Here is an 18,677-nt window from a genome sequence, read left to right as displayed (position 1 = left end):
TGGATTGACATGTCGCAGACACAATCTGGTTGGGACGCGCTTGTTGTTTCAACTTTTTCCAGTCAATCAAAACCAGTAATACGACCCCGATTAATTTGGTAAAATAGCTTAACATAAAAACCAGCTATGCAAAAAGTAGTCCGCCCAGGTCCAGCCCCACCCGCCTGACATCTCCTAGCTCCTCCGCCTTGTCTATGACCTCTGTGAGTGCGAATCGCAACTCAAGACCGAGCTCCTCGAGCACAAGCTTGTCCGAGAGATTGCGTCCCTTGTCCTATGCTTGCAAGTTATAACTTGTTGGTTCTGTCTATATAGCATTGTTTCATACGGGTGTGGTGTGCTTGTTTTACCGATGAAGTTTATTATGCCTATAGAGAGTTGCTGTGGCGCCTTTTGTGCAAAGGTTCTGAAATGAAGACCAAAAATGCAAAAGTAGAGTGGCCAGACGATTTGCTTGCCAAAGGAGGAGGGAGGTTTGGGATTAAAGCAGATTCACCAACGAAATAAAGCTGGATCATGAAGCTACTATGGCTGTGGGTTGTGGATGATGCTGGTCCTTCGAGGATTGCTTGGGTGAAAACCATATTTCAAAATAGAAGAGCTTTCGGCGAATTCTTTCCGCTGGTTCTTCCTCTTATATATGGAGGAAGCTTCTTAAACTAAGCGCAGAGATAAAGCCCTTTGTTCAATAGGCTGTTTGTGATGGTAAAAGCATCTTCTTGTGGTTTGATCCACCGCATTCATGTTATAATCTGACATTTTCACGTGTGGGAACCGCATTTTGACAGGCATTCCAAAGAAAGATACGGGTTTTGGGAGGGATGTGTAGATTCCATACATTAGTCCATGACGTTCCGGGAGGCTGAAATGATGTGGAAGGTTGAGTAGTGCTTGGTAGCAGGGCTGTGTGTCGCATGCTGTTATACCCACTTTTCACTGTACATGACCTTGGTTTATGTCCGTTCCAGACTAGTCTGTCTTCTCTTTGTGTCGAGATAATTGGAATCGCTAGGATCTGTCGCACTATGTGCTCATCCAACAGGTTTTCCAACCGTTGTTCGTTCCACCTGCCTGTTTCTCGGTTTATGAATTCTGTGACTAGCTAAGGGTCATCTATGTTTGCCGGCCCTCCAATCACATCCGTAGGTAACCAGTGATCCTCGCGTATTCTGATTGTTGCACCATAGCCTACCGCTCATTTCACTTTAAACCGCGTCGCATCTCTTCCCATGATAATGCTTTGCCAACCCCATGAGAGACAAGACCCCTTTCTTGCGTTCCACATATCCCCCAGAGGAAAGTAGATGCTCTTCAATATTCTACTCCACAAAGCTGATGGGGATTATGATAGGGCATGTTTTCCCGGCATTGCTTTGTTGAAGGTAACAAGATCCTTGGAGCCCAACCCTCCGCTGTCTTTCCTGGTCTTTAGGACTTCCCATCCGCTCCAATGCATGCCAACTCGATTCTCATTTTATTTCTACCAAAACAAAGCAGTTCTCTGTTCTATTGCCTTACATACCGAAATAGGTATCTTGAATATCGATATGGCATATGTGGGTAATGCTTGCACCGCCGTTTTAATGAGGATTTCCTTGCCTGCTTTTGATATCAAACTTCTCCTTACATCCCTCTAGTTTCATATTAACCCTTACTAATACCACGCAAACATCTGTATTTTTTTAATGGCCCCAATCCGAGGGAATGCCCAAGTACATCCCAGTCTTCTCAATAATCGGGACTCTCAGCTCTTGTGCGATGTTCCTTTCCAAGTTTAAAGGGTAGCCGCCACTAAAAAATATACCTAATTTGTTCAGGTTTATGGCTTGACTTGTCGTGAAGCAATACTAATTAAGGATATCAGCCAAATATTGGCACTTTCTAACTGTCCCATCCGTAAAAAAGACAGCATCATCAGCAAAAAGTAAACGAGAGAGAGTTGGGCAAAACCTATTCAACTTAATTTCTTTGATGCTTCCTTCCTCGGTTGCTTTATTCATTAGCCACGAGAGGACGTTTGCCATACTGATAAATAAGTAGGGAGATAAGGGGTCACCCTGCCTTATCCCACGTGAGGATTCGGAGAAGTGTGTAGGCTCACCATTGATTTTCACACTAAAAAGAAACCGTGGAGATGCAATGCATTACTAAATGTACCCATTTCTCACAAAAGCCCAATTTCAATTAACACGCTTCCAAAAAATCACATTCCACTCTATCATACGCTTTTTGCATATAGAGTTTTAGAACCGCTTGAAATTTCTTCTTTGTCTTTCTTTCTCTTAATTAATGTAACACCTCCTGAACAATCATAATATTGTCTTGGATTTACCTCCCGTCAACAAAGGCACTTTGCTCCGTGGCTATGATGTCGAGAAGCCAAGTTTTCAGGCGATTTGCCATTACTTTCGAAATGTTTTTTATAGCTGAAATTGCAAAGGCTAATTGGCCAAAACTGAGTCACATTTTCTGGGTTCGGGATCTTCAGAACGAGAGAAATATGGATTTCATTGAGTTTGGGGTCAAAGGTGCCGGAATCAAAGATATTTTTAACAACCTGAGCACATGGAACTGAATGTCGTCCCAATGATGATGATAGAATTGGTTGTTTAGACCGTCAAGGCCAAGAGGTTCTAGGGCTCCCATTTAATACACAGCTTCTGTTACTTTCTCCATCAAAATGGGTACGATCAAATTCACATTCATCTTGTCTCGCACTATACAAGAGCATTGGGCGATGACCAGACCAAAATTTCTGGATCGTACTATTTCATAGAGGGACTGGTAGAAGTCAACAATATGCTCCTTCAATGCATTAGGTTCACGACACCAATTACTTTCATCAATTTTTAATGCCAAAATCCTATTTCCCTGTCTCCTTTGAACGGCGGTAGCATGGAAGTATTTTGTGTTCTTGTCTCCCCATTTTAGCCGGCTAATTCGTGATCTCAATCTCCAATACATCTCCTCCTGCCTCTACAATCTTTCAATCTGTTCTTCTATCACCTGGGATTCCCTCTTACTATCAATACTAGTTGTGCTATTTGATATCTCAGTAAGTCTCGTTTTCAGCTCTTTAAATTACCGATAGGCACTGGAAAATTTTCTCTTAGTCCAGGCCATGTGTTCCTCAAAGACCATCTTGATCTTATCTTTAAATTCAACATTGTCTCCTGACATTTCATGCCATACTCTTATGATGATTTCACAACACTCCTGATCTTCTAACCAAAATGCTTCAAATTTAAATTCTTTTTTCCTTTTCATAAGCTTCGGATGTAGCAAGAGGAGTAACGGACTATGATCGGATCCGATCGCAGCAGCGCATAAACTTCAGTGTTAGGAAACATAACTCTTCAGTGGATATTGCAAACAACCATAACCAGTCTCTTCCTTACCAAGGCATCACCATCTCTGTTGTTTTCCCAAGTAAAGGCGCAACCCTTACCCTGAACATCCATTAGGGAACAACCATTTAGAAGCTCACGGAAAGCCACTACCTTGTAATTGTCCACTTCCCTCTTCCTTACCTTCTCCTAATTATAGAGAGTATTTCGTTGAAGTTGCCCATATATACCCGATGGAGTTGGTTCCTAGCATGGATTTCATGAGCCACAATAATTCGTTGAAGCGTGTAGAGGGGTAATCCTTATAGTTCTACCAATAGGTGGATCCTAACCAACCAAATCAAAATACTCCTTTGAATTAGAGATGAGCTCCACTGAAATTTCCTCGTTCCACGCATTTCGCTCGATCCCTTCGTGGACACGAAACGGCTATTTCATCCCTTGAATATGCAGATTACTCGTGCGTCGAAGTGAAAAGGAGGAAATAGTAAAATTCAACGAGGAACTTATAAATCCTCCAATTTTGACCGAGAAATTTCAGATGCATGCACCCGCATGGCTAGAGATGCGGATGTAGATATTCTCCGCCTCGCACGGTACTCCCATTAACGAGACCCGTAACAGGATGGAACGTGGATGTTCGCGTAGAAAACGCACGATAATTAATTGCAATTTCTTCCATAACTAAATTTTGAAAGTGTCTTCTGTCCTTGTTCGTTGAAACGCTAGCAATGGCTCTGAAACATGGAGACGTCAGCGACGCCAAAGCATAATCATGCTCCGAGGTCTATAATATTCTAGGACAGGTCATTGATCATGTTAGGTTTTGAAAAAAATGATTTCCTGGCAGTGCTTGGGATATGTCGTCCAGTCTTCTCTACATTCTTCTGGTTTTTTATGAAAATTTGTTTGGTAGGTTTTGTCAAGTGCGCCAATATATTTAGAGCTGAACTATGGGGAACCCTATGAGTACATGATTATCTGGTTCTGTTGGACATAATGAGTCAACGGGTAATGTCACAGCACTTTCGTGCTTAATTGACCATGTCTTTTACCCGATTCTTGCTCTGATTGCTCTTATTACATTTCTGCTTTGCTTGACGACCATGTCTTGTGTGGGCCTGTGAACATCCTTGCTAAGAAACTTCTTGAGCATGCTGAGTTATTTACAGCGGAGTTTTATTGAAACACGACGTGACAAGGATATGTGTGAATATGCGTTTGAAATTGCATATTTCTATTTCCATTCCTGGCTTGTTTTTCTTTCATAATTTAGACTGGAATTCCTAAGACCGATAGCGGTAGCTTTCACCCGTCTCTTGTTTCTTGTTCTTGTTTTTTTCCCCATTATGTTTCACTCTGATTAATGATCTTGAATAGTTAGGATATCTGACTTATATTTATGAATGATGATGGACTAGGTAGCCAAAAAATTAGTTGGTGTCCAAGTGTTAATGGAATTGAAACATCAACTACGACACAAAGTGTAATGACCCGATCCGACGAGGGCGGGGAGTGGTCGCCGGGGTCCGAGGACCTGGACAAGGAGCGGCTTCCGGCAGGCTTCTAGGATGGCAAGGGATTGCATTGCTCTTGTCCTACATTGCTTAGGGAGTGAGATCTTCTAGGATGGCAAGGGATTGCATTGCTCTTGTCCCACATTGCTTAGGGAGTGAGATCTTGGTGAGTTTATAAGGCTTGGCCCCTAATCCTTGTGTAACGCGTTTTAAAACCGTGAGGACTTAGTGTCCAAAGCGGACAATATTACACAAGGAGTGGCGCAGCGGAAGCGTGGTGGGGCCGAGGTCCTTACACAAAGAATATCACCAGCTTATGTATGGCGAACTTTAGGATCTTAGAAAAATTCTAACTTTTGTTCAAATTATGCAGGATCCAACCGGCGCCATCTTGTGTGCTTTAGACCGGCCAAGAGCATGCAATGCTCAAACCATCTCCCTCTAACTCCCCTCGAGAACAAACTACCACTTGATCCAAGTTCCCTCTTGACACGGAGGCGGGGGTGTTTCATCGCCAAAGTTAGTACAAGGCCTCGGTTCTTCTCTCGTGGTCCCGCCTCACTTCAGGTTGATCTCATGATGATAATGGTACCAGAGTAGGCATACTCTGGATGTGTAATCTCTGATGTTGGAATTGGAGGAACTTGAGAGTATAGGTGCATTTGCTGGATAATTGATGCGGTCATAATATGTTGCATCTTTTTGTGTATCCCTTATATATATGGCAGGAAGCTTCTGCCTTAACGGTTATGTTGGTCTTCTCCATTCTTTCCGCTTTACACAATCTTGTGCCCGCCGTCATGGTACCAGCAAAACCAGTCCCGAGCGTTACAATTAGCAGGGTAGTCGGTAAACAACATGTTCAAATCAGTTGTCATTCTGACCAAAAAAAAAAAAAATCAGTTGTCATGCTGATCAAATATTGCCAGAAGCTGGGAGAAATTGGAATAGATGTTTCCACTGTTTCTGACGGTTATTGTGCAGAAAACTAGGGAACTGTTCAAAATATACAAGTTGAACTAAGGAGCTCGTTCGGTCAATCAAGAGCATCTAGCTAGTCTTTTTATGCTGAAAGTGATCGACAAGGATTGCAATTTAGATTAAATGGAGGGTGATAACGTCGGATTATAGCATAAATTTGATTTAACAAGCCACTTGATTTGAATATCTGAACAATCGTACTAGCATAAGTTACTGTACCCTCCTGGCATTTTGCCCCCTACGCTTCCTAGGCATTGTTTGATAACCATAAGACTTGAAGGGTTCAATTAAGTCAAAAAAAATTTCAGTTAATAAGCTAAGTAAGGAATGAATTACCGAATTCACTAAGTAGAAAAAAGCAATCGGCGGCAATTGGATTCTTACAAATTATATTATATAAAGCACATAGATAACAAGCACGATTGCGTGTACGATAACAGATTAATGATATTCCGTCATCAATTATTCGATTCTTATCCGATAGTTTTTTTATTTCTGTTTCCAACGCTCAAATTATCAATATTGAAATTTTTGAAAAAAGGCAAAAATAAAGTACAGGTGAAGAAGACTTGTCGCCCTACTGCAAGGGGGGGACTATGTACAGGAGATGAAGACTAAAGAATGACTTTTTCCATCGAGTCAACATCCAACGAAGAAGCCCTGCACAATCCTTCATCGTTACTTTTTCCTGGAAGCATCCTCGCTCTGCCTGCACTATATCTCGACCACCCATCAACGTGTCTCTCCCAGTAGTGAAGGAGACTTGTCACCCTACTACAAGGGGAAGAACCATATCCAGCACAGTAGAAGAATAAAGAAAGGCTTTTCCATCGAGTCAACATCCATGATCCAACCAAGAAGCTCGGCACAATCCTTCATCGTTGCTTGTACAGGAAGCACTCTCATTCTGCCTGCACCATCTTCCTGCTTGCAGCGGATCATTTGATCTCGACCCATCAAGCATGTCTCCCAGAATCCGACGCATCTTCTTCTTTGACGAGAATAGCCTGAATTCCACCGCCACGTCTTGGGAAAGTCCGAGTCAATCCATGACGGTTATTACCGACTATAGTTTTCAGTTGTCCGATGCTCAAGGTTCGTGTAATGGCGTCTTTGAGGATCACCCGGGTCGCAACTCTTTCAAAGAACGCGTGGCGAAGCTGCCGTCTTATGCACGCGAGAAATTGAAGGAGCTTCTGATCAAGAATGGTCATGAAGATGCCGTGGTTGCGCTCGAAGCTTTCCATGCTGCTTCGCCTTCTCTACTGCCACCCTCCGTGCCTCCAAGTTCAGACGATGAAGAGGTTCTCTCTCTCTCTCTCTCTCTGGGGTCTCTTGTCCGTTTCGTCGTTTTTTTGGTTGTCGACTTCCTAGTATTTTCATGAGGGCTTCGAGATTCTTGCTTTTTGACGAAAAGTGAGGACACTTCATGTTTTTCCCCTATTTTCTGAACTGGGTCAGCCTGAAGGAGGAAAACTAGAGCAAAGAAGACTAATTTACTGGAAAAGAAACATCTTTAGTGGAAAAGAACCATCTTTTTGGTGAAACTCGTTGAAACTGGAATTTTTTTGTGTGTTGCCGTTCCATTTGAGATATTGCTTGGTGAAGGTCTAGTTTCGAGCACTTGCTGTTCAAAACAGATAACCAGTTCTTTCTCAGTTCTCTCGGGTTTTTTCGATTTTGTTTATAATACGGATGTTGATTTGATTTTCAGATTATCGTCATTAATGGAACCCCATTTGTTTTTTGGTGCCATAGGTGAATCTATACTTGAAGATCACCAAGACAGTGGCCCTGAAAGCAAGGAGAAATTCGACCGTGGAGGATATCAAAGCATTTATTCAAGACAAGGAACAAATCGATGAACATAGTCAGCAGGTTTTTTTTGGAGGCAATCGTCTCCAAGATGGAAAAAGACTGATTGACTACGGAATCCACGGTCACCCCACGCTCCATGTCATCCTTCAGGATTCGGCTAGGATGAGAGTAAAAGTCGAAATATTATCCACTCAGAAAAGCTTGCTGGTCGAACCGAGGCATCAGGATACCATCCAAGATGTCAAAGTGATGATTCAAGACAAGGAAGGGATTCCACCGCATGAGTTCGATCTGGTATTCAGTGGAAAGGTGCTTGCAGTGGACAGGACCCTCGCCTCGCTTGACTTGCTGCAAGAGCCCACATTTCATTTAGTTTTCCATCCCAAAGATGATGTGTCAGTTATTATTGACATGTCCAATTGCAGAGTCACAGTAGGCGCTAAATTTTGGTACACTGTGCGTGATGTCAAAGCCATTGTCGGAGCAATGATGTCAGCACAGGTGATGAGCTTGCACATGATCTATCAGGGGAAGCAGCTTGAGGATGACACAACCTTAGCTTGTTACAACATTGCGGATGGCTCTGTCTTGCAATTGGTGTCTCCCTATGCTCCATTTCCGATATTTGTCAAGTGCAAGAATGGTAAGACTGTTGCTCTTCAGGTTTGCAGTACTGACACAGTCAAAGAAGTGAAGAACAAGCTTCTTCATAAGCTCCAGGTGAGTGTGCCGGCCAAATTGCATGCTATTGCTTATGTGGGAAAAAGGCTTGCAGACGACCGTGACCTGGCGAGCTATGGCATCCAGGAGAATTCGACTCTCTTTGAGATTATCACGCCTCGTAGTAAATGAAATGCTTTGAGTTTGTAAGTAATGAGCGAACAGCATCATAGTTCTGACTTGGCTTTTGAATTAGAAGGAATTTTGAACAGAAAGCTGGAAATTAGTATCTGACATATATGCACCTGATGCTAATTTTCTTGGTTTGTCATTAGTACATCAGGCACAATGAAGGTCCAGTGTATTTCTCTGCTTCCTTTCATTGAATATCTGGAAATCGTATAATATCAGCAGTGCATTATTTTGCGGGTTATTCTGTTTGATTGATGTTTTTTGCGGACAGCTTGATCTTAGACCTACCTATTTCAGTAAAAGCACCCTGGTACTTTTAATTAGCAGCACCAGAGAGAACTTGGAGGGAGGTCTGATTTTTTCATTTAGTAGTTGTTTCATGATTTCTGGAATCAATTTGTGCGAGCAAATGTTTGAGCACTGGATGGTTTTCTTGCACCTGATTGCATATAATCAATCATTTGGAAAGAAATGTACCCGCAACAATAATGGTAAGACAATAAGTCAAGAAATCTTTTGGGGGCAGATGGTCGGTTATGGTTCGTATACATTGGTAGTACGTATTTAGACACCTTTTCTTGTCTGCAAACTGCAACCTGTAAGAAAGCAACTCTTTTAAAAGTTGAAACCTTGATAACTTGCATTAAGTAACTTCATTAGTTCTATTCGTATGAAAAATAGGTTTGCTAGTTTACCTGCCTGACTAGTTGATAGGAATTGCAAATGTTGCTTGAGTCTGTTTTTATCCCCACGATTTGTATTTGGGCTGGGGTATTCTTAAGCACATGCATTTAGTTTTTGTCGATGGTCAAAACATGGCACCCTCAAGTTGAGCTACATGTCTTGATGCAACTCTGAGCGTAGAAGTCTTTCATTATCTGAGCCTTCGTGCGGTCTTGTGTTCTTTGTGAGCCTACCAAAGTACTTATCTTCCACACGCAAATTTTTAGCAGAAAATGTCCTTAGAACAAGAAACTCAACAAGAGGGACAACCTGGCTCCAGAAGATTTTGTTCAAGTATTAACAATTTGCATGTACACTAATCACTATCACTTTTTACCCTATCCCTTCTTCGGTCACTTCGGCAACTGCGCTGAGATGATCTGAATCTTCCTTAGTCCTTGTCCATGTTCGGACCCTGATCCATGCTCTGTGAATGAGGATGCATCATTCGAAGGACTTTGCCCCTTTGATCTCAATGTTCACGTTGACCCACCACCAGATGAACCCTTCGATTTTCTCCTCCGTGATTGCTTCAACATCATGGCGGCATCATGTGAGGATGACTCAACCCCAAGACCCAAATTCTGATTTCTTCTAGAATGTTGGGTGGGGCGCGATGATTCTTGAGTTGGGGAATCAGTGGACGCAGCTGATTTGCAGTGCTACCTCACATGCTTCGTTGCACCAGAGCCCTGCTTGGAAGGTGAGCTCTGAGGTGAGCCAAAACTGGTAGATAGTAGGTGTCTCAGTGAGTCCTGTGCGTCCTTAATGTTTTGCAAGAGCGAGTCCAGGCTTGCTGCCCCACTTTGCTCCGTATCTGTTGCAACGACAAGTTTGCACGTAGAGAACAAGATTATTATTCTTCATGCTAAATGTGTTTAACAACGAATATCATCTGGTCTTTCTAGATGCACTTTGAGGAGGAAATTTGGAACCAACCTTCGGATGCCAAATGTATGGAAGGGTCTGTGGTCTCTCCTAGAGGATCAACCAGCTGCAACGTGAGTTGCAGAGTCGAATGAAACTTGCTCATCTGCATTAGCATGCAGCGAATTAGCTGCTAGTTTGTATGACAAAGACTTCACGAAAGTGATCTCAATGCTTTTTCTTTCAATGTCCTTATGAGTTGGAGCATCCTTGTTTGTATCAGTGAATCGTCAAGCAATTCCATGCGAAATGGAAGCTGGTTGTGGGATATCATTAGAATGCATCATGTGGTTGAGTCTCCATAAATTAATCTCTAAATTATTGCATAATCATGCTTCGCATATTCTTGAACTGATCATCAGACCATCCAACTCTGTGATGCCCAGAAAGATGGAGGCACCGATGTCGCGACCTCCCCGAACCGGCCCCAGCCGCCTAAGGGGTTTGGCTAATGGATTACTAAGTTAAACCTAGCTCGAGCTCTCCCAAGCCCATACCAATTCGCGACTTAAGTTTAAGTTGTTAACATGCAAATCAATTTCATCTAGGAGTCGCCACTAATCGATTTTTTTGTGGGTCGATTAGACACCCAAGTAAAGCACGGGAGGAATGCTTTACTTCTACGAACCAGAGATTCAATGGGTACGGGAACTTGATTACACTAATTGACCAATTAGTGGCATTTCGGTACCTAACCTCGTTCAATTACTGCCTAACGTGTTCACACTAATCGAGAGTCACGAAATTCGATCCCTAACCAGGCTAAGGGAGTCCACAATCAATACATGAACCTGATGTGCATACTCAACCACACGCGAGATTAAATTAAACATGCAATTCAAAGTGCGTGAACCAAGCAACGTGCAATTAAACCTGACACTAATCGCACAATAGGGCAAGAAAAACCAAATCCAAAGTTCAAATAAAATTTCTGATATTTCGAAATTTTTAAAAAAAAAAAAATTTTAAAATTTTTTTTAATATTTAAATATTAAAATAATATAAAACGGACCGGGTCGGATCTCCACATCCGACCCGAATCAGGACTGACCCGGGCGCGCCGGCCCGGGTCCACGACCGAACCGGGCTCATTCATTGGGCCCGGTCTGAAATTTTTTTTTTTTTTTAAAAAAAAGGAAAGGGCCCAGCCCAAAATTTGTTTTAAAACAAACCAAAACCCAACAAGGAAATAAAAGCCCTAAATCCTAAATGCGCCGGCCCACTACCTATTCCAGCCCAAATCAAATAAAACTAAATAAATCTAAAATTGGCCCAAATACCAAACAAAAAACCCTACCCGGATGGACCCGTGCACCCGACCCGGTCACCGGCCGCCGACCCGACTCGCTAGAAACCCTAGCGCCCACGTCCCGACTCGCCTAACCCGGTTCGTGGCCGCCACACCGCGCCCAGGGGCTCGCCTGAACACCGGCCGCCGCTCCGACGTGGAGCACATGCTCGGCCACCGCCCGCCGGACCCTGACCCCCGCGGTCAGGGTTTCCGGTCCGGTGGCCGAGCCCATGCTCGGCCGCCACCCGCCGAGCCGACCAGCTACGTCACCGCCACGGCGACCGGCGACCGTCCGGGACTGTCCAAGCCTCAACGAGAGGCTGATCAGTCACGGACCAGCCAGATCCCGGCAAGGGATTGGCTCTGCACTTCTTCCCGCGGTCACGCCCGGACCGCCGCGGCCACCGGCGGTACGCCGGGGCCGTCTGACATTCCCAAAAAAAGCAGCAGAACAGAGAAAAACCCATGAAATTTGGTTCGGGCAAAGCGTCGAACAGTCGGTGCGCGCGATGAAAACGGGAGATTTTAGGCTTGATGGAGCCTCAAAACGGACTCAAATCATCAACATAAGACACACGGAGGAGAAAGAACAAGCACGAGGCGTCACGGGCCGGAACTCGCGCGAGCCGGACGGCCGTAAGCTCCGGCCAATGAGCCCCGAAAACAGAGTGCAAAGAAAAACAGGGGCGACGGTTCCTTGCAACACTCCCTACCCGACTCGGCGACGGCGAATGGAGGATGAACGCGGTGGATCGGGCCACATCCGCGCGCCTCGCACACCTACGAGCCGAGATCCTCGGAAGACCGACCCCGAATCGAATCAAAACGAAACAAAACCCGGCGAGCGCTCGGGACCGGGACCTACCGTGACAAAGGATTGTCGACCGCGACTTGGGCACGGCGGTCGCCGGCGAAGGACCCTTCCGTCTCGACCTCTCACTCTCTCGGATCTCTCTCACCGATCTCTCTCTCTCGAGTCCCCGCCTCTCTCCTTCACGACCAGATCTGGTCTTAAAGGAGCTGGCCGGCACGCCCGCGTGGCCCCTGTTGCCGGCAGGCGCGCATGGCCTCTGCCACCGCCAGGCTGTCGCGGCCGGCCGATCTTGCGACCCGCGGATCGCGCTGCCATCCCCGTGCCTCTGGCTCCTGTTCCGCCCATCTGTGGCGTTCTGCCACTGTTCCGGTCTTCTTCCCTGTACGCTTCAGCAGCGTTGACTGGGGAGGGGGAGCTGAACAGTGCGCGGGCCGGGCCGTGGGAAATGGGCCGGCCCGCGCGAAAATAGAAAAGGGAACATGGGCCGAGCGCAATAAAAGAAAAACAGGGGGAAAAAGAATGGGCCGACGAACTCTGCCCGGAAATCTATTTTTTTTTTTCCGATTATGTCCTAATAGACCATATTAATACAAATGCACCTAATGTCTATATGCCATGCAATTTAATGAAAATATTTTTTGTTTAGTGGTTTAAAAATTAAACCCTAAAAATTTTATGCGATAAAGCCCTAAATGATTTGGGTAATATTTAGGTGTCAACAGCTGCCCCTCTTTGAAGGGGAGCTCGAAGAGGTTCCTTTCAAAGATAAGAGACGCCTAAATTTTGTTGACAGAGGGCACGGGATGATGCAATGCAAGGAAGAGGGGAAAATAAAATAAAATAAAATCTAAATAAACGAAAATCATAGTTTAAAGAAAATTTAAGGTTGGACCACAAACCTTTGAGAAAGAGTGGTTTAAGGTTGGACCACAAACCTTTGAAAAACGTGGTTTAAGGTTGGACCACAAACCTTTGGAAGCGTGGTTTAAGGTTGGACCACAAACCTTTTGGAAAAACGTGGTTTAAGGTTGGACCACAAACCTTTTGGAAAGCGTGGTTTAAGGTTGGACCACAAACCTTTTGGAAAGTGTGGTTTAAGGTTGGACCACAAACCTTTGGAAGCGTGGTTTAAGGTTGGACCACAAACCTTTGGAAGCGTGGTTTAAGGTTGGACCATAAACCTTTTGGAAAAACGTACCTAGGTATACATACCTATAGGTCAGATCGGATTGTCTAAAGGCTCTCTGTCAGCGGGGCTTGAAAAGACCCAGACAATTAGGGGTCCTTGTCCGAGGGTTTGATAAATCGCCTATTGTGTCCTTGCCAGCAGGGTCTTGGGAATTCATGAATGCTTGGATGTGTCTTAGCATTTCCGAGATCAGCCTGAAGGTTGGTGTTTGAGGAAACGTCACCTGTCTTACAGGATTAGTAATAACAGGTACATGTATTCATCTCGAAAATAGACGACCGGCACTCTCTAAAATACATGCTTCAAGATCAGTTCCATTGGAGTTCATGCGTAACGATTTTAACATGTCCGCATCGCCAACTTTCCACCGGGGATAATTATCATTTAAGACAATTTCCACTCATAGCATGAATCATCTTGAAAATGCTAAATGAGGGACTTTCAATTAAAAAGGACTTTTGTTCACTCTCATCTAAAAGGGTTATTTTGTGAGAATCACTCTGTCTTACCATCATCACGTCGACAAAGGTCCGAGTATTCTTGCAAACAGTGCAACCTCACCAATCTGAGAGGTCTTCATCAGGACCGTAATATAGGCTTGGTCGATGGTTTAACAAATGAGACTGTCCAAGTCGAAGCTATGAAATAAATACTTCGTGATCATCTTCGGGTTTACAAGTCGAGAACTCTGCGAGATAGAAAATAGTCTTGTTTGCACTTCTTCGAGCGATGCTTATAAACATATGAGCTCCTACGTTGACTCAAGTGCCTCAATCAGAAAAGACTTTACGAAGGACGTAACGTAGGTTGGGTTCGTGGGTTGAGAAACGAAAGGATCACAGGCTCAATGATGTGTATTGGGGTGAGAGTTGGTGATCATCTTGACATTGTCACCGATCTTCTTCTTCGCCATCGGGGATTATCCTCAGAAATGCACTATCGATCTTAACCATTTGGCACTCGTCTCCTTGAGACTTGAAGGACGACTATTGCTTGACTAGGGCTGATTTTGCTATTTCAACACATATCATCTTAACATTTTGCTTCTTATTTAATACATGGGCGCCAGCCTCACTCTGACGGGCACACTGCCTTTAATGCCCCTAGTTCATCCCCCCCCCCCCCTTTTTTTTTTCAACATTTATATCTATGGGCATTGGCCTTGCTTTTACTAGGTATACTGCTTTTTCGTGCCCCTAGTTTTCACTTCTTTTTTTTTTTATGGATTGGCCTAGACAAATTTAAACAATACAATGCTATTGAACTCTCAAGTCTTCATCTTTAGTCGACACTCCGGACCATGATGCTCGAATAGTGGTGACTTTTACCTTGCCCCGGTGTGGGGGACGATCACCAACTGGGTTCATGAGAAGCAAAAATTGCAGGCTCAATTGGGTTATTCAATGGATATAAGTATGTAGGATAGAGAAAGAAACGCTTTTCGTCGTCCTAAGGCACTTGAATTCACGTACTAGTTCATTCGTAATAGAGGCACTCAAAGATTGATACAAGTGAAAGCAAGAATATTTTCTACTCATTTTCTCACCTCGATATGCCGACTCACCTCCGATTTGCCCCGGTGTGGGGTGGTTCTTGACAGGGGTAGTATGAAAGAAGCTTCACAAGTGTTTGAGCTCAAAAGGGTTAAGCAAATGGTAACCTATTGCGTTTGCGATGGATGAATGAAATGCCTCTCATCACCTTAGTTGCCGTACCTTTTGCGAGATAACCCTTCACCTTGTGAACATGGAATTTTTCTGCTCAACTCACTAGGAGTTAGTACATGGGACAGTGTATGGGACATGGCTTGCCTTTCATCATTCCGACACGTCTCATTTAGCATATTCAAGCATTTCCGCACCACTCATTAAATTGTCCATTTTAATGATCCTCAATGGAATTGGCGACTTAGACAGATAAAAATCATTACAAAGTCCATTTTCAAAAGACATGGGCATTTTTGACTTATCATTCACATGCATAGGAAAGTTCATAACCGCATAACGATCAATCACCAAACATGACTTTGAGCATTCATTCAAAGAATTATTATCGCGAGAAATGTTTCTCGTCCCTGTACCTCAGCCTTTTCATCGTTCATCCTTCATTTCATTGCGGCTGGATACCTGAAACACAAACACATGTACGTGTATGGAAATGTATGCATGACATGCATGATACTAAGTGATTTGGATTGCACAAGAAACAGCTTTCTAGCCTTGATTTCATTTATGGAAAATACTTCTTGACTGCGTCAGAGTTTACAGGTTTTGACAACTCGTGGCCATCCATTTCCACTAACACTAAAGCACCACCTGGCAGGATCTTTTTGATGACATAAGGGCCTTCATAAGTCGGGGCAAATTTGCCATGAGGGTCACATACAATTGATATCACCTTCCTCAATACCAAGTCATTGACCTTGAGGTGTCGGGGACGAACTTTTCGATTAAACGACTTCGCTACTCGCTTCTGATAGCATTGACCGTGACATATGGCTTGTAATCTGCTCCCATCGATCATGTTCAATTGTTCATGCCTTTGTCGTACCCATTCGGCCTCATCAAGCTTTGCCTGAGAGAGAACCCTTAAGGACGGAATTTCGACTTCCACGGGTAGGACTGCTTCCATTCCATATACTAACGAAAAAGGGGTTGCTCCAGTCGAGGTGCGGATCGATGTCCGATATGCCATCAATGCATATGGAAGTCTTTCATGCCAATCGCGATAATTCTCAGCAGTCTTTGATAAGATCTTCTTTATGTTCTTGTTTGCCGCTTCAACTGCCCCGTTCATTTGAGGGCGGTATGGTGATGAATTCAGATGCCGGACCCGAAATGTATCTAGCAATCCATCCATGATCTTGTTGTTCAGATTGGAGCCATTGTCAGTGATGATTGCTTCCGGAACTCCGTAACGGGCGATGATATCGCGGCGAATGAACTTGGCCACGTTCTTTGTGGTGACATTAGCATATGAATTGGCCTCAATCCACTTCGTAAAGTAGTCGATTGCTACTAAGATGAATCTGTGTCCGTTTGACGCCTTAGGGTTGATCGGTCCAATTATATCTATCCCCCACATGGAAAACGGCCAAGCTTGAGACATCTGATGGAGTTCGTTCGGCGGAGCATTAATCCTATCTCCATAAATTTGACATTGATGGCAGCATCGCACATGCTGAATACAATCAGATTCCATGGCCAACCAATAGTACCCGAGTCGCATGATCTTCTTTGCTAGGAGATGGCCGTTCATGTGGGGGCCACATTCCCCTTCATGTATCTCTTTCATCAAACGATTGGCCTCTTTCGCGTCAATACATCTCAGTAACACTGAGTCATAAGATCTTTTGTAAAGTGCGTCCCCGCTAATGAAGAATTTTGAGGCCAGCTTCATCAGATATTTCCTGTCTGATGCTTCACTTCCTTGAGGGAACTCACCTTTCTGCAGGTAATTCAGAATGTCATGGTACCATGGTTCTCCATCAGGCTCTTCTTCAATTACCATACAATAGGCTGAACGCTTAAGGATTTCAATCCTTAATGGTTCGATATCCAAGCCTTTTGTTGCTTGCAGCATTGACGATAACGTGGCTAAAGCATCAGCGAACTGATTCTGAGACCTGGGTAGGTAATCGAATGATATTTCTTGGAATTCTTTTACCAACTCTTCCAGAAACTCATGATACGGGACTAGTTTTGGGTCCCGCGTTCGCCACTTGCCTTCGGTTTGGAGGATAATGAGGGCCGAATCGCCATAGACTTGCAATTTTTGGATCCCCATGTCAACAGCAGCTTGGAGGCCAAGGATACACGCTTCGTATTCCGCGATGTTATTCGTGCAAGGGAAAGTCAATTTGGCAGCCACGGGGTGGTGCTGACTATCCGGAGAGACGAGAACTGCCCCAGTACCGGAACCAGATAAGTTGACTGCACCATCAAAGTACATGGTCCATTTGTTATTCGACGCAAATAAAATCTGCCTATCCATGTCACCATCTTCATCGGGGTCTTCCGCTTTTTCAGGATTCTCCGCTAACATGTCCGCTATGGCTCTGCCCTTTACGGACTTTTGCACCAGGCTTTGCACGTCGAATTCTGAAATTAGAATCTGCCACTTGGCCAGCTTCCCCATCAAGGCTGGCTTCTCTAAGAGATACTTGATGGGATCATTCTCAGTTACTAGCAGAACTTGGTGATGGAGGGTGTATTGGCGTAGCCTGTGCAACACCCAGACCAAGGCTGCGCACGTCTTCTCAACTTCCGGATAGTTCACCTCGGAGGTAGTGAATTTCTTGCTGAGATAATATATTGCGCGTTCCTTCCCATCGTCCGGCCTTTTTTGGGCCAGCATGGCTCCCAGCGATTCATCATGGATAGTTAGATACAAAATTAATGGAACTTCGGGCACCGGCGAGACCAGGATCGGGGAATGAGTCAGATAATACTTTATCTTTTTAAAGGCATCCTGACATTCGGCATCCCATTCGATTTTCGCATTCTTCTTCAAGAGTTTGAAAAATGGCCTTGCTGTTTCTGACAACTGGCAGATAAATCTTGCCACATAATTTAACCGTCCCAACAAACTGCGGACTTCTTTGACAGTGGCCGGAGGCTGCAAGTCGCAAATGGCCTTTACCTTCGACGGGTCAATATCGATGCCTTTGTTACTTACCATAAACCCTAACAACTTTCCAGACTTTGCCCCAAATACACATTTCGCGGGGTTGAGGCGCAACTTAAACTTTCGGAGGCGATCAAACAACTTTTGCAAAACTTCGACATGGTCTTCGCCTCGTCTTGATTTCGCAATCATATCGTCTACATACACCTCGATCTCCTTGCGCATCATGTCGTGAAATAACGCGACCATGGCCCTTGATATGTTGCCCCGGCGTTTTTCAGACCGAAAGGCATCACCTTGTAGCAAAAGGTCCCCCACGGGGTTATAAACGAGGTCTTGCTCCTATCCTCCTTCTTCATACGGATTTGATTATACCCTGAAAATCCATCCATGAAGGAGAACAATTCGAATCCTGCAGTACTATCGACCAAGACATCTATATGTGGGAGTGGAAAGTCATCCTTTGGACTAGCTCGGTTTAAGTCGCGATAGTCCACACAGACCCTGACTCGGCCGTCTTTCTTCATCACTGGCACAATGTTTGATATCCAATCGGAGTAATGCGACACTTCGATGAACCCCACTTTTAGCA

At 44.4% G+C, this 18,677-nt stretch overlaps 1 protein-coding gene and 1 pseudogene across 1 annotated transcript; one reads left to right on the top strand and one right to left on the bottom strand.

Moving 5' to 3' along the window:
* The first annotated feature begins 6,487 nt into the window (after positions 1–6,487).
* On the top strand, positions 6,488–8,767 carry LOC115683580 (uncharacterized). The gene is made up of 2 exons (XM_030608114.2): positions 6,488–7,149; positions 7,604–8,767. The coding sequence occupies exons 1-2, from the start codon at positions 6,808–6,810 to the stop codon at positions 8,513–8,515; spliced, it is 1,254 nt and encodes a 417-aa protein (XP_030463974.1). The 5' UTR covers positions 6,488–6,807; the 3' UTR covers positions 8,516–8,767.
* Positions 8,768–15,688: 6,921 nt separating this feature from the next.
* On the bottom strand, positions 15,689–18,677 carry LOC130140034 (uncharacterized; annotated as a pseudogene).

The sequence above is a fragment of the Syzygium oleosum genome, unplaced genomic scaffold (assembly GCF_021117445.2).
Source record: "Syzygium oleosum isolate NSW1041296 unplaced genomic scaffold, Sole_v2.1 Sole_v2.01, whole genome shotgun sequence".
Taxonomy (NCBI): domain Eukaryota; kingdom Viridiplantae; phylum Streptophyta; class Magnoliopsida; order Myrtales; family Myrtaceae; genus Syzygium; species Syzygium oleosum.
This window is presented reverse-complemented; position numbering and strand designations above follow the sequence as displayed.

Excerpts from the sequence above, each read along its gene's own strand:
- LOC115683580 (XM_030608114.2), top strand. The coding sequence starts at position 6,808 with ATGTCTCCCAGAATCCGACGCATCTTCTTCTTTGACGAGAATAGCCTG. Across the intron at positions 7,150-7,603 it reads CAAGTTCAGACGATGAAGAG|GTGAATCTATACTTGAAGAT; the intron begins GTTCTCTCTCTC and ends TTGGTGCCATAG.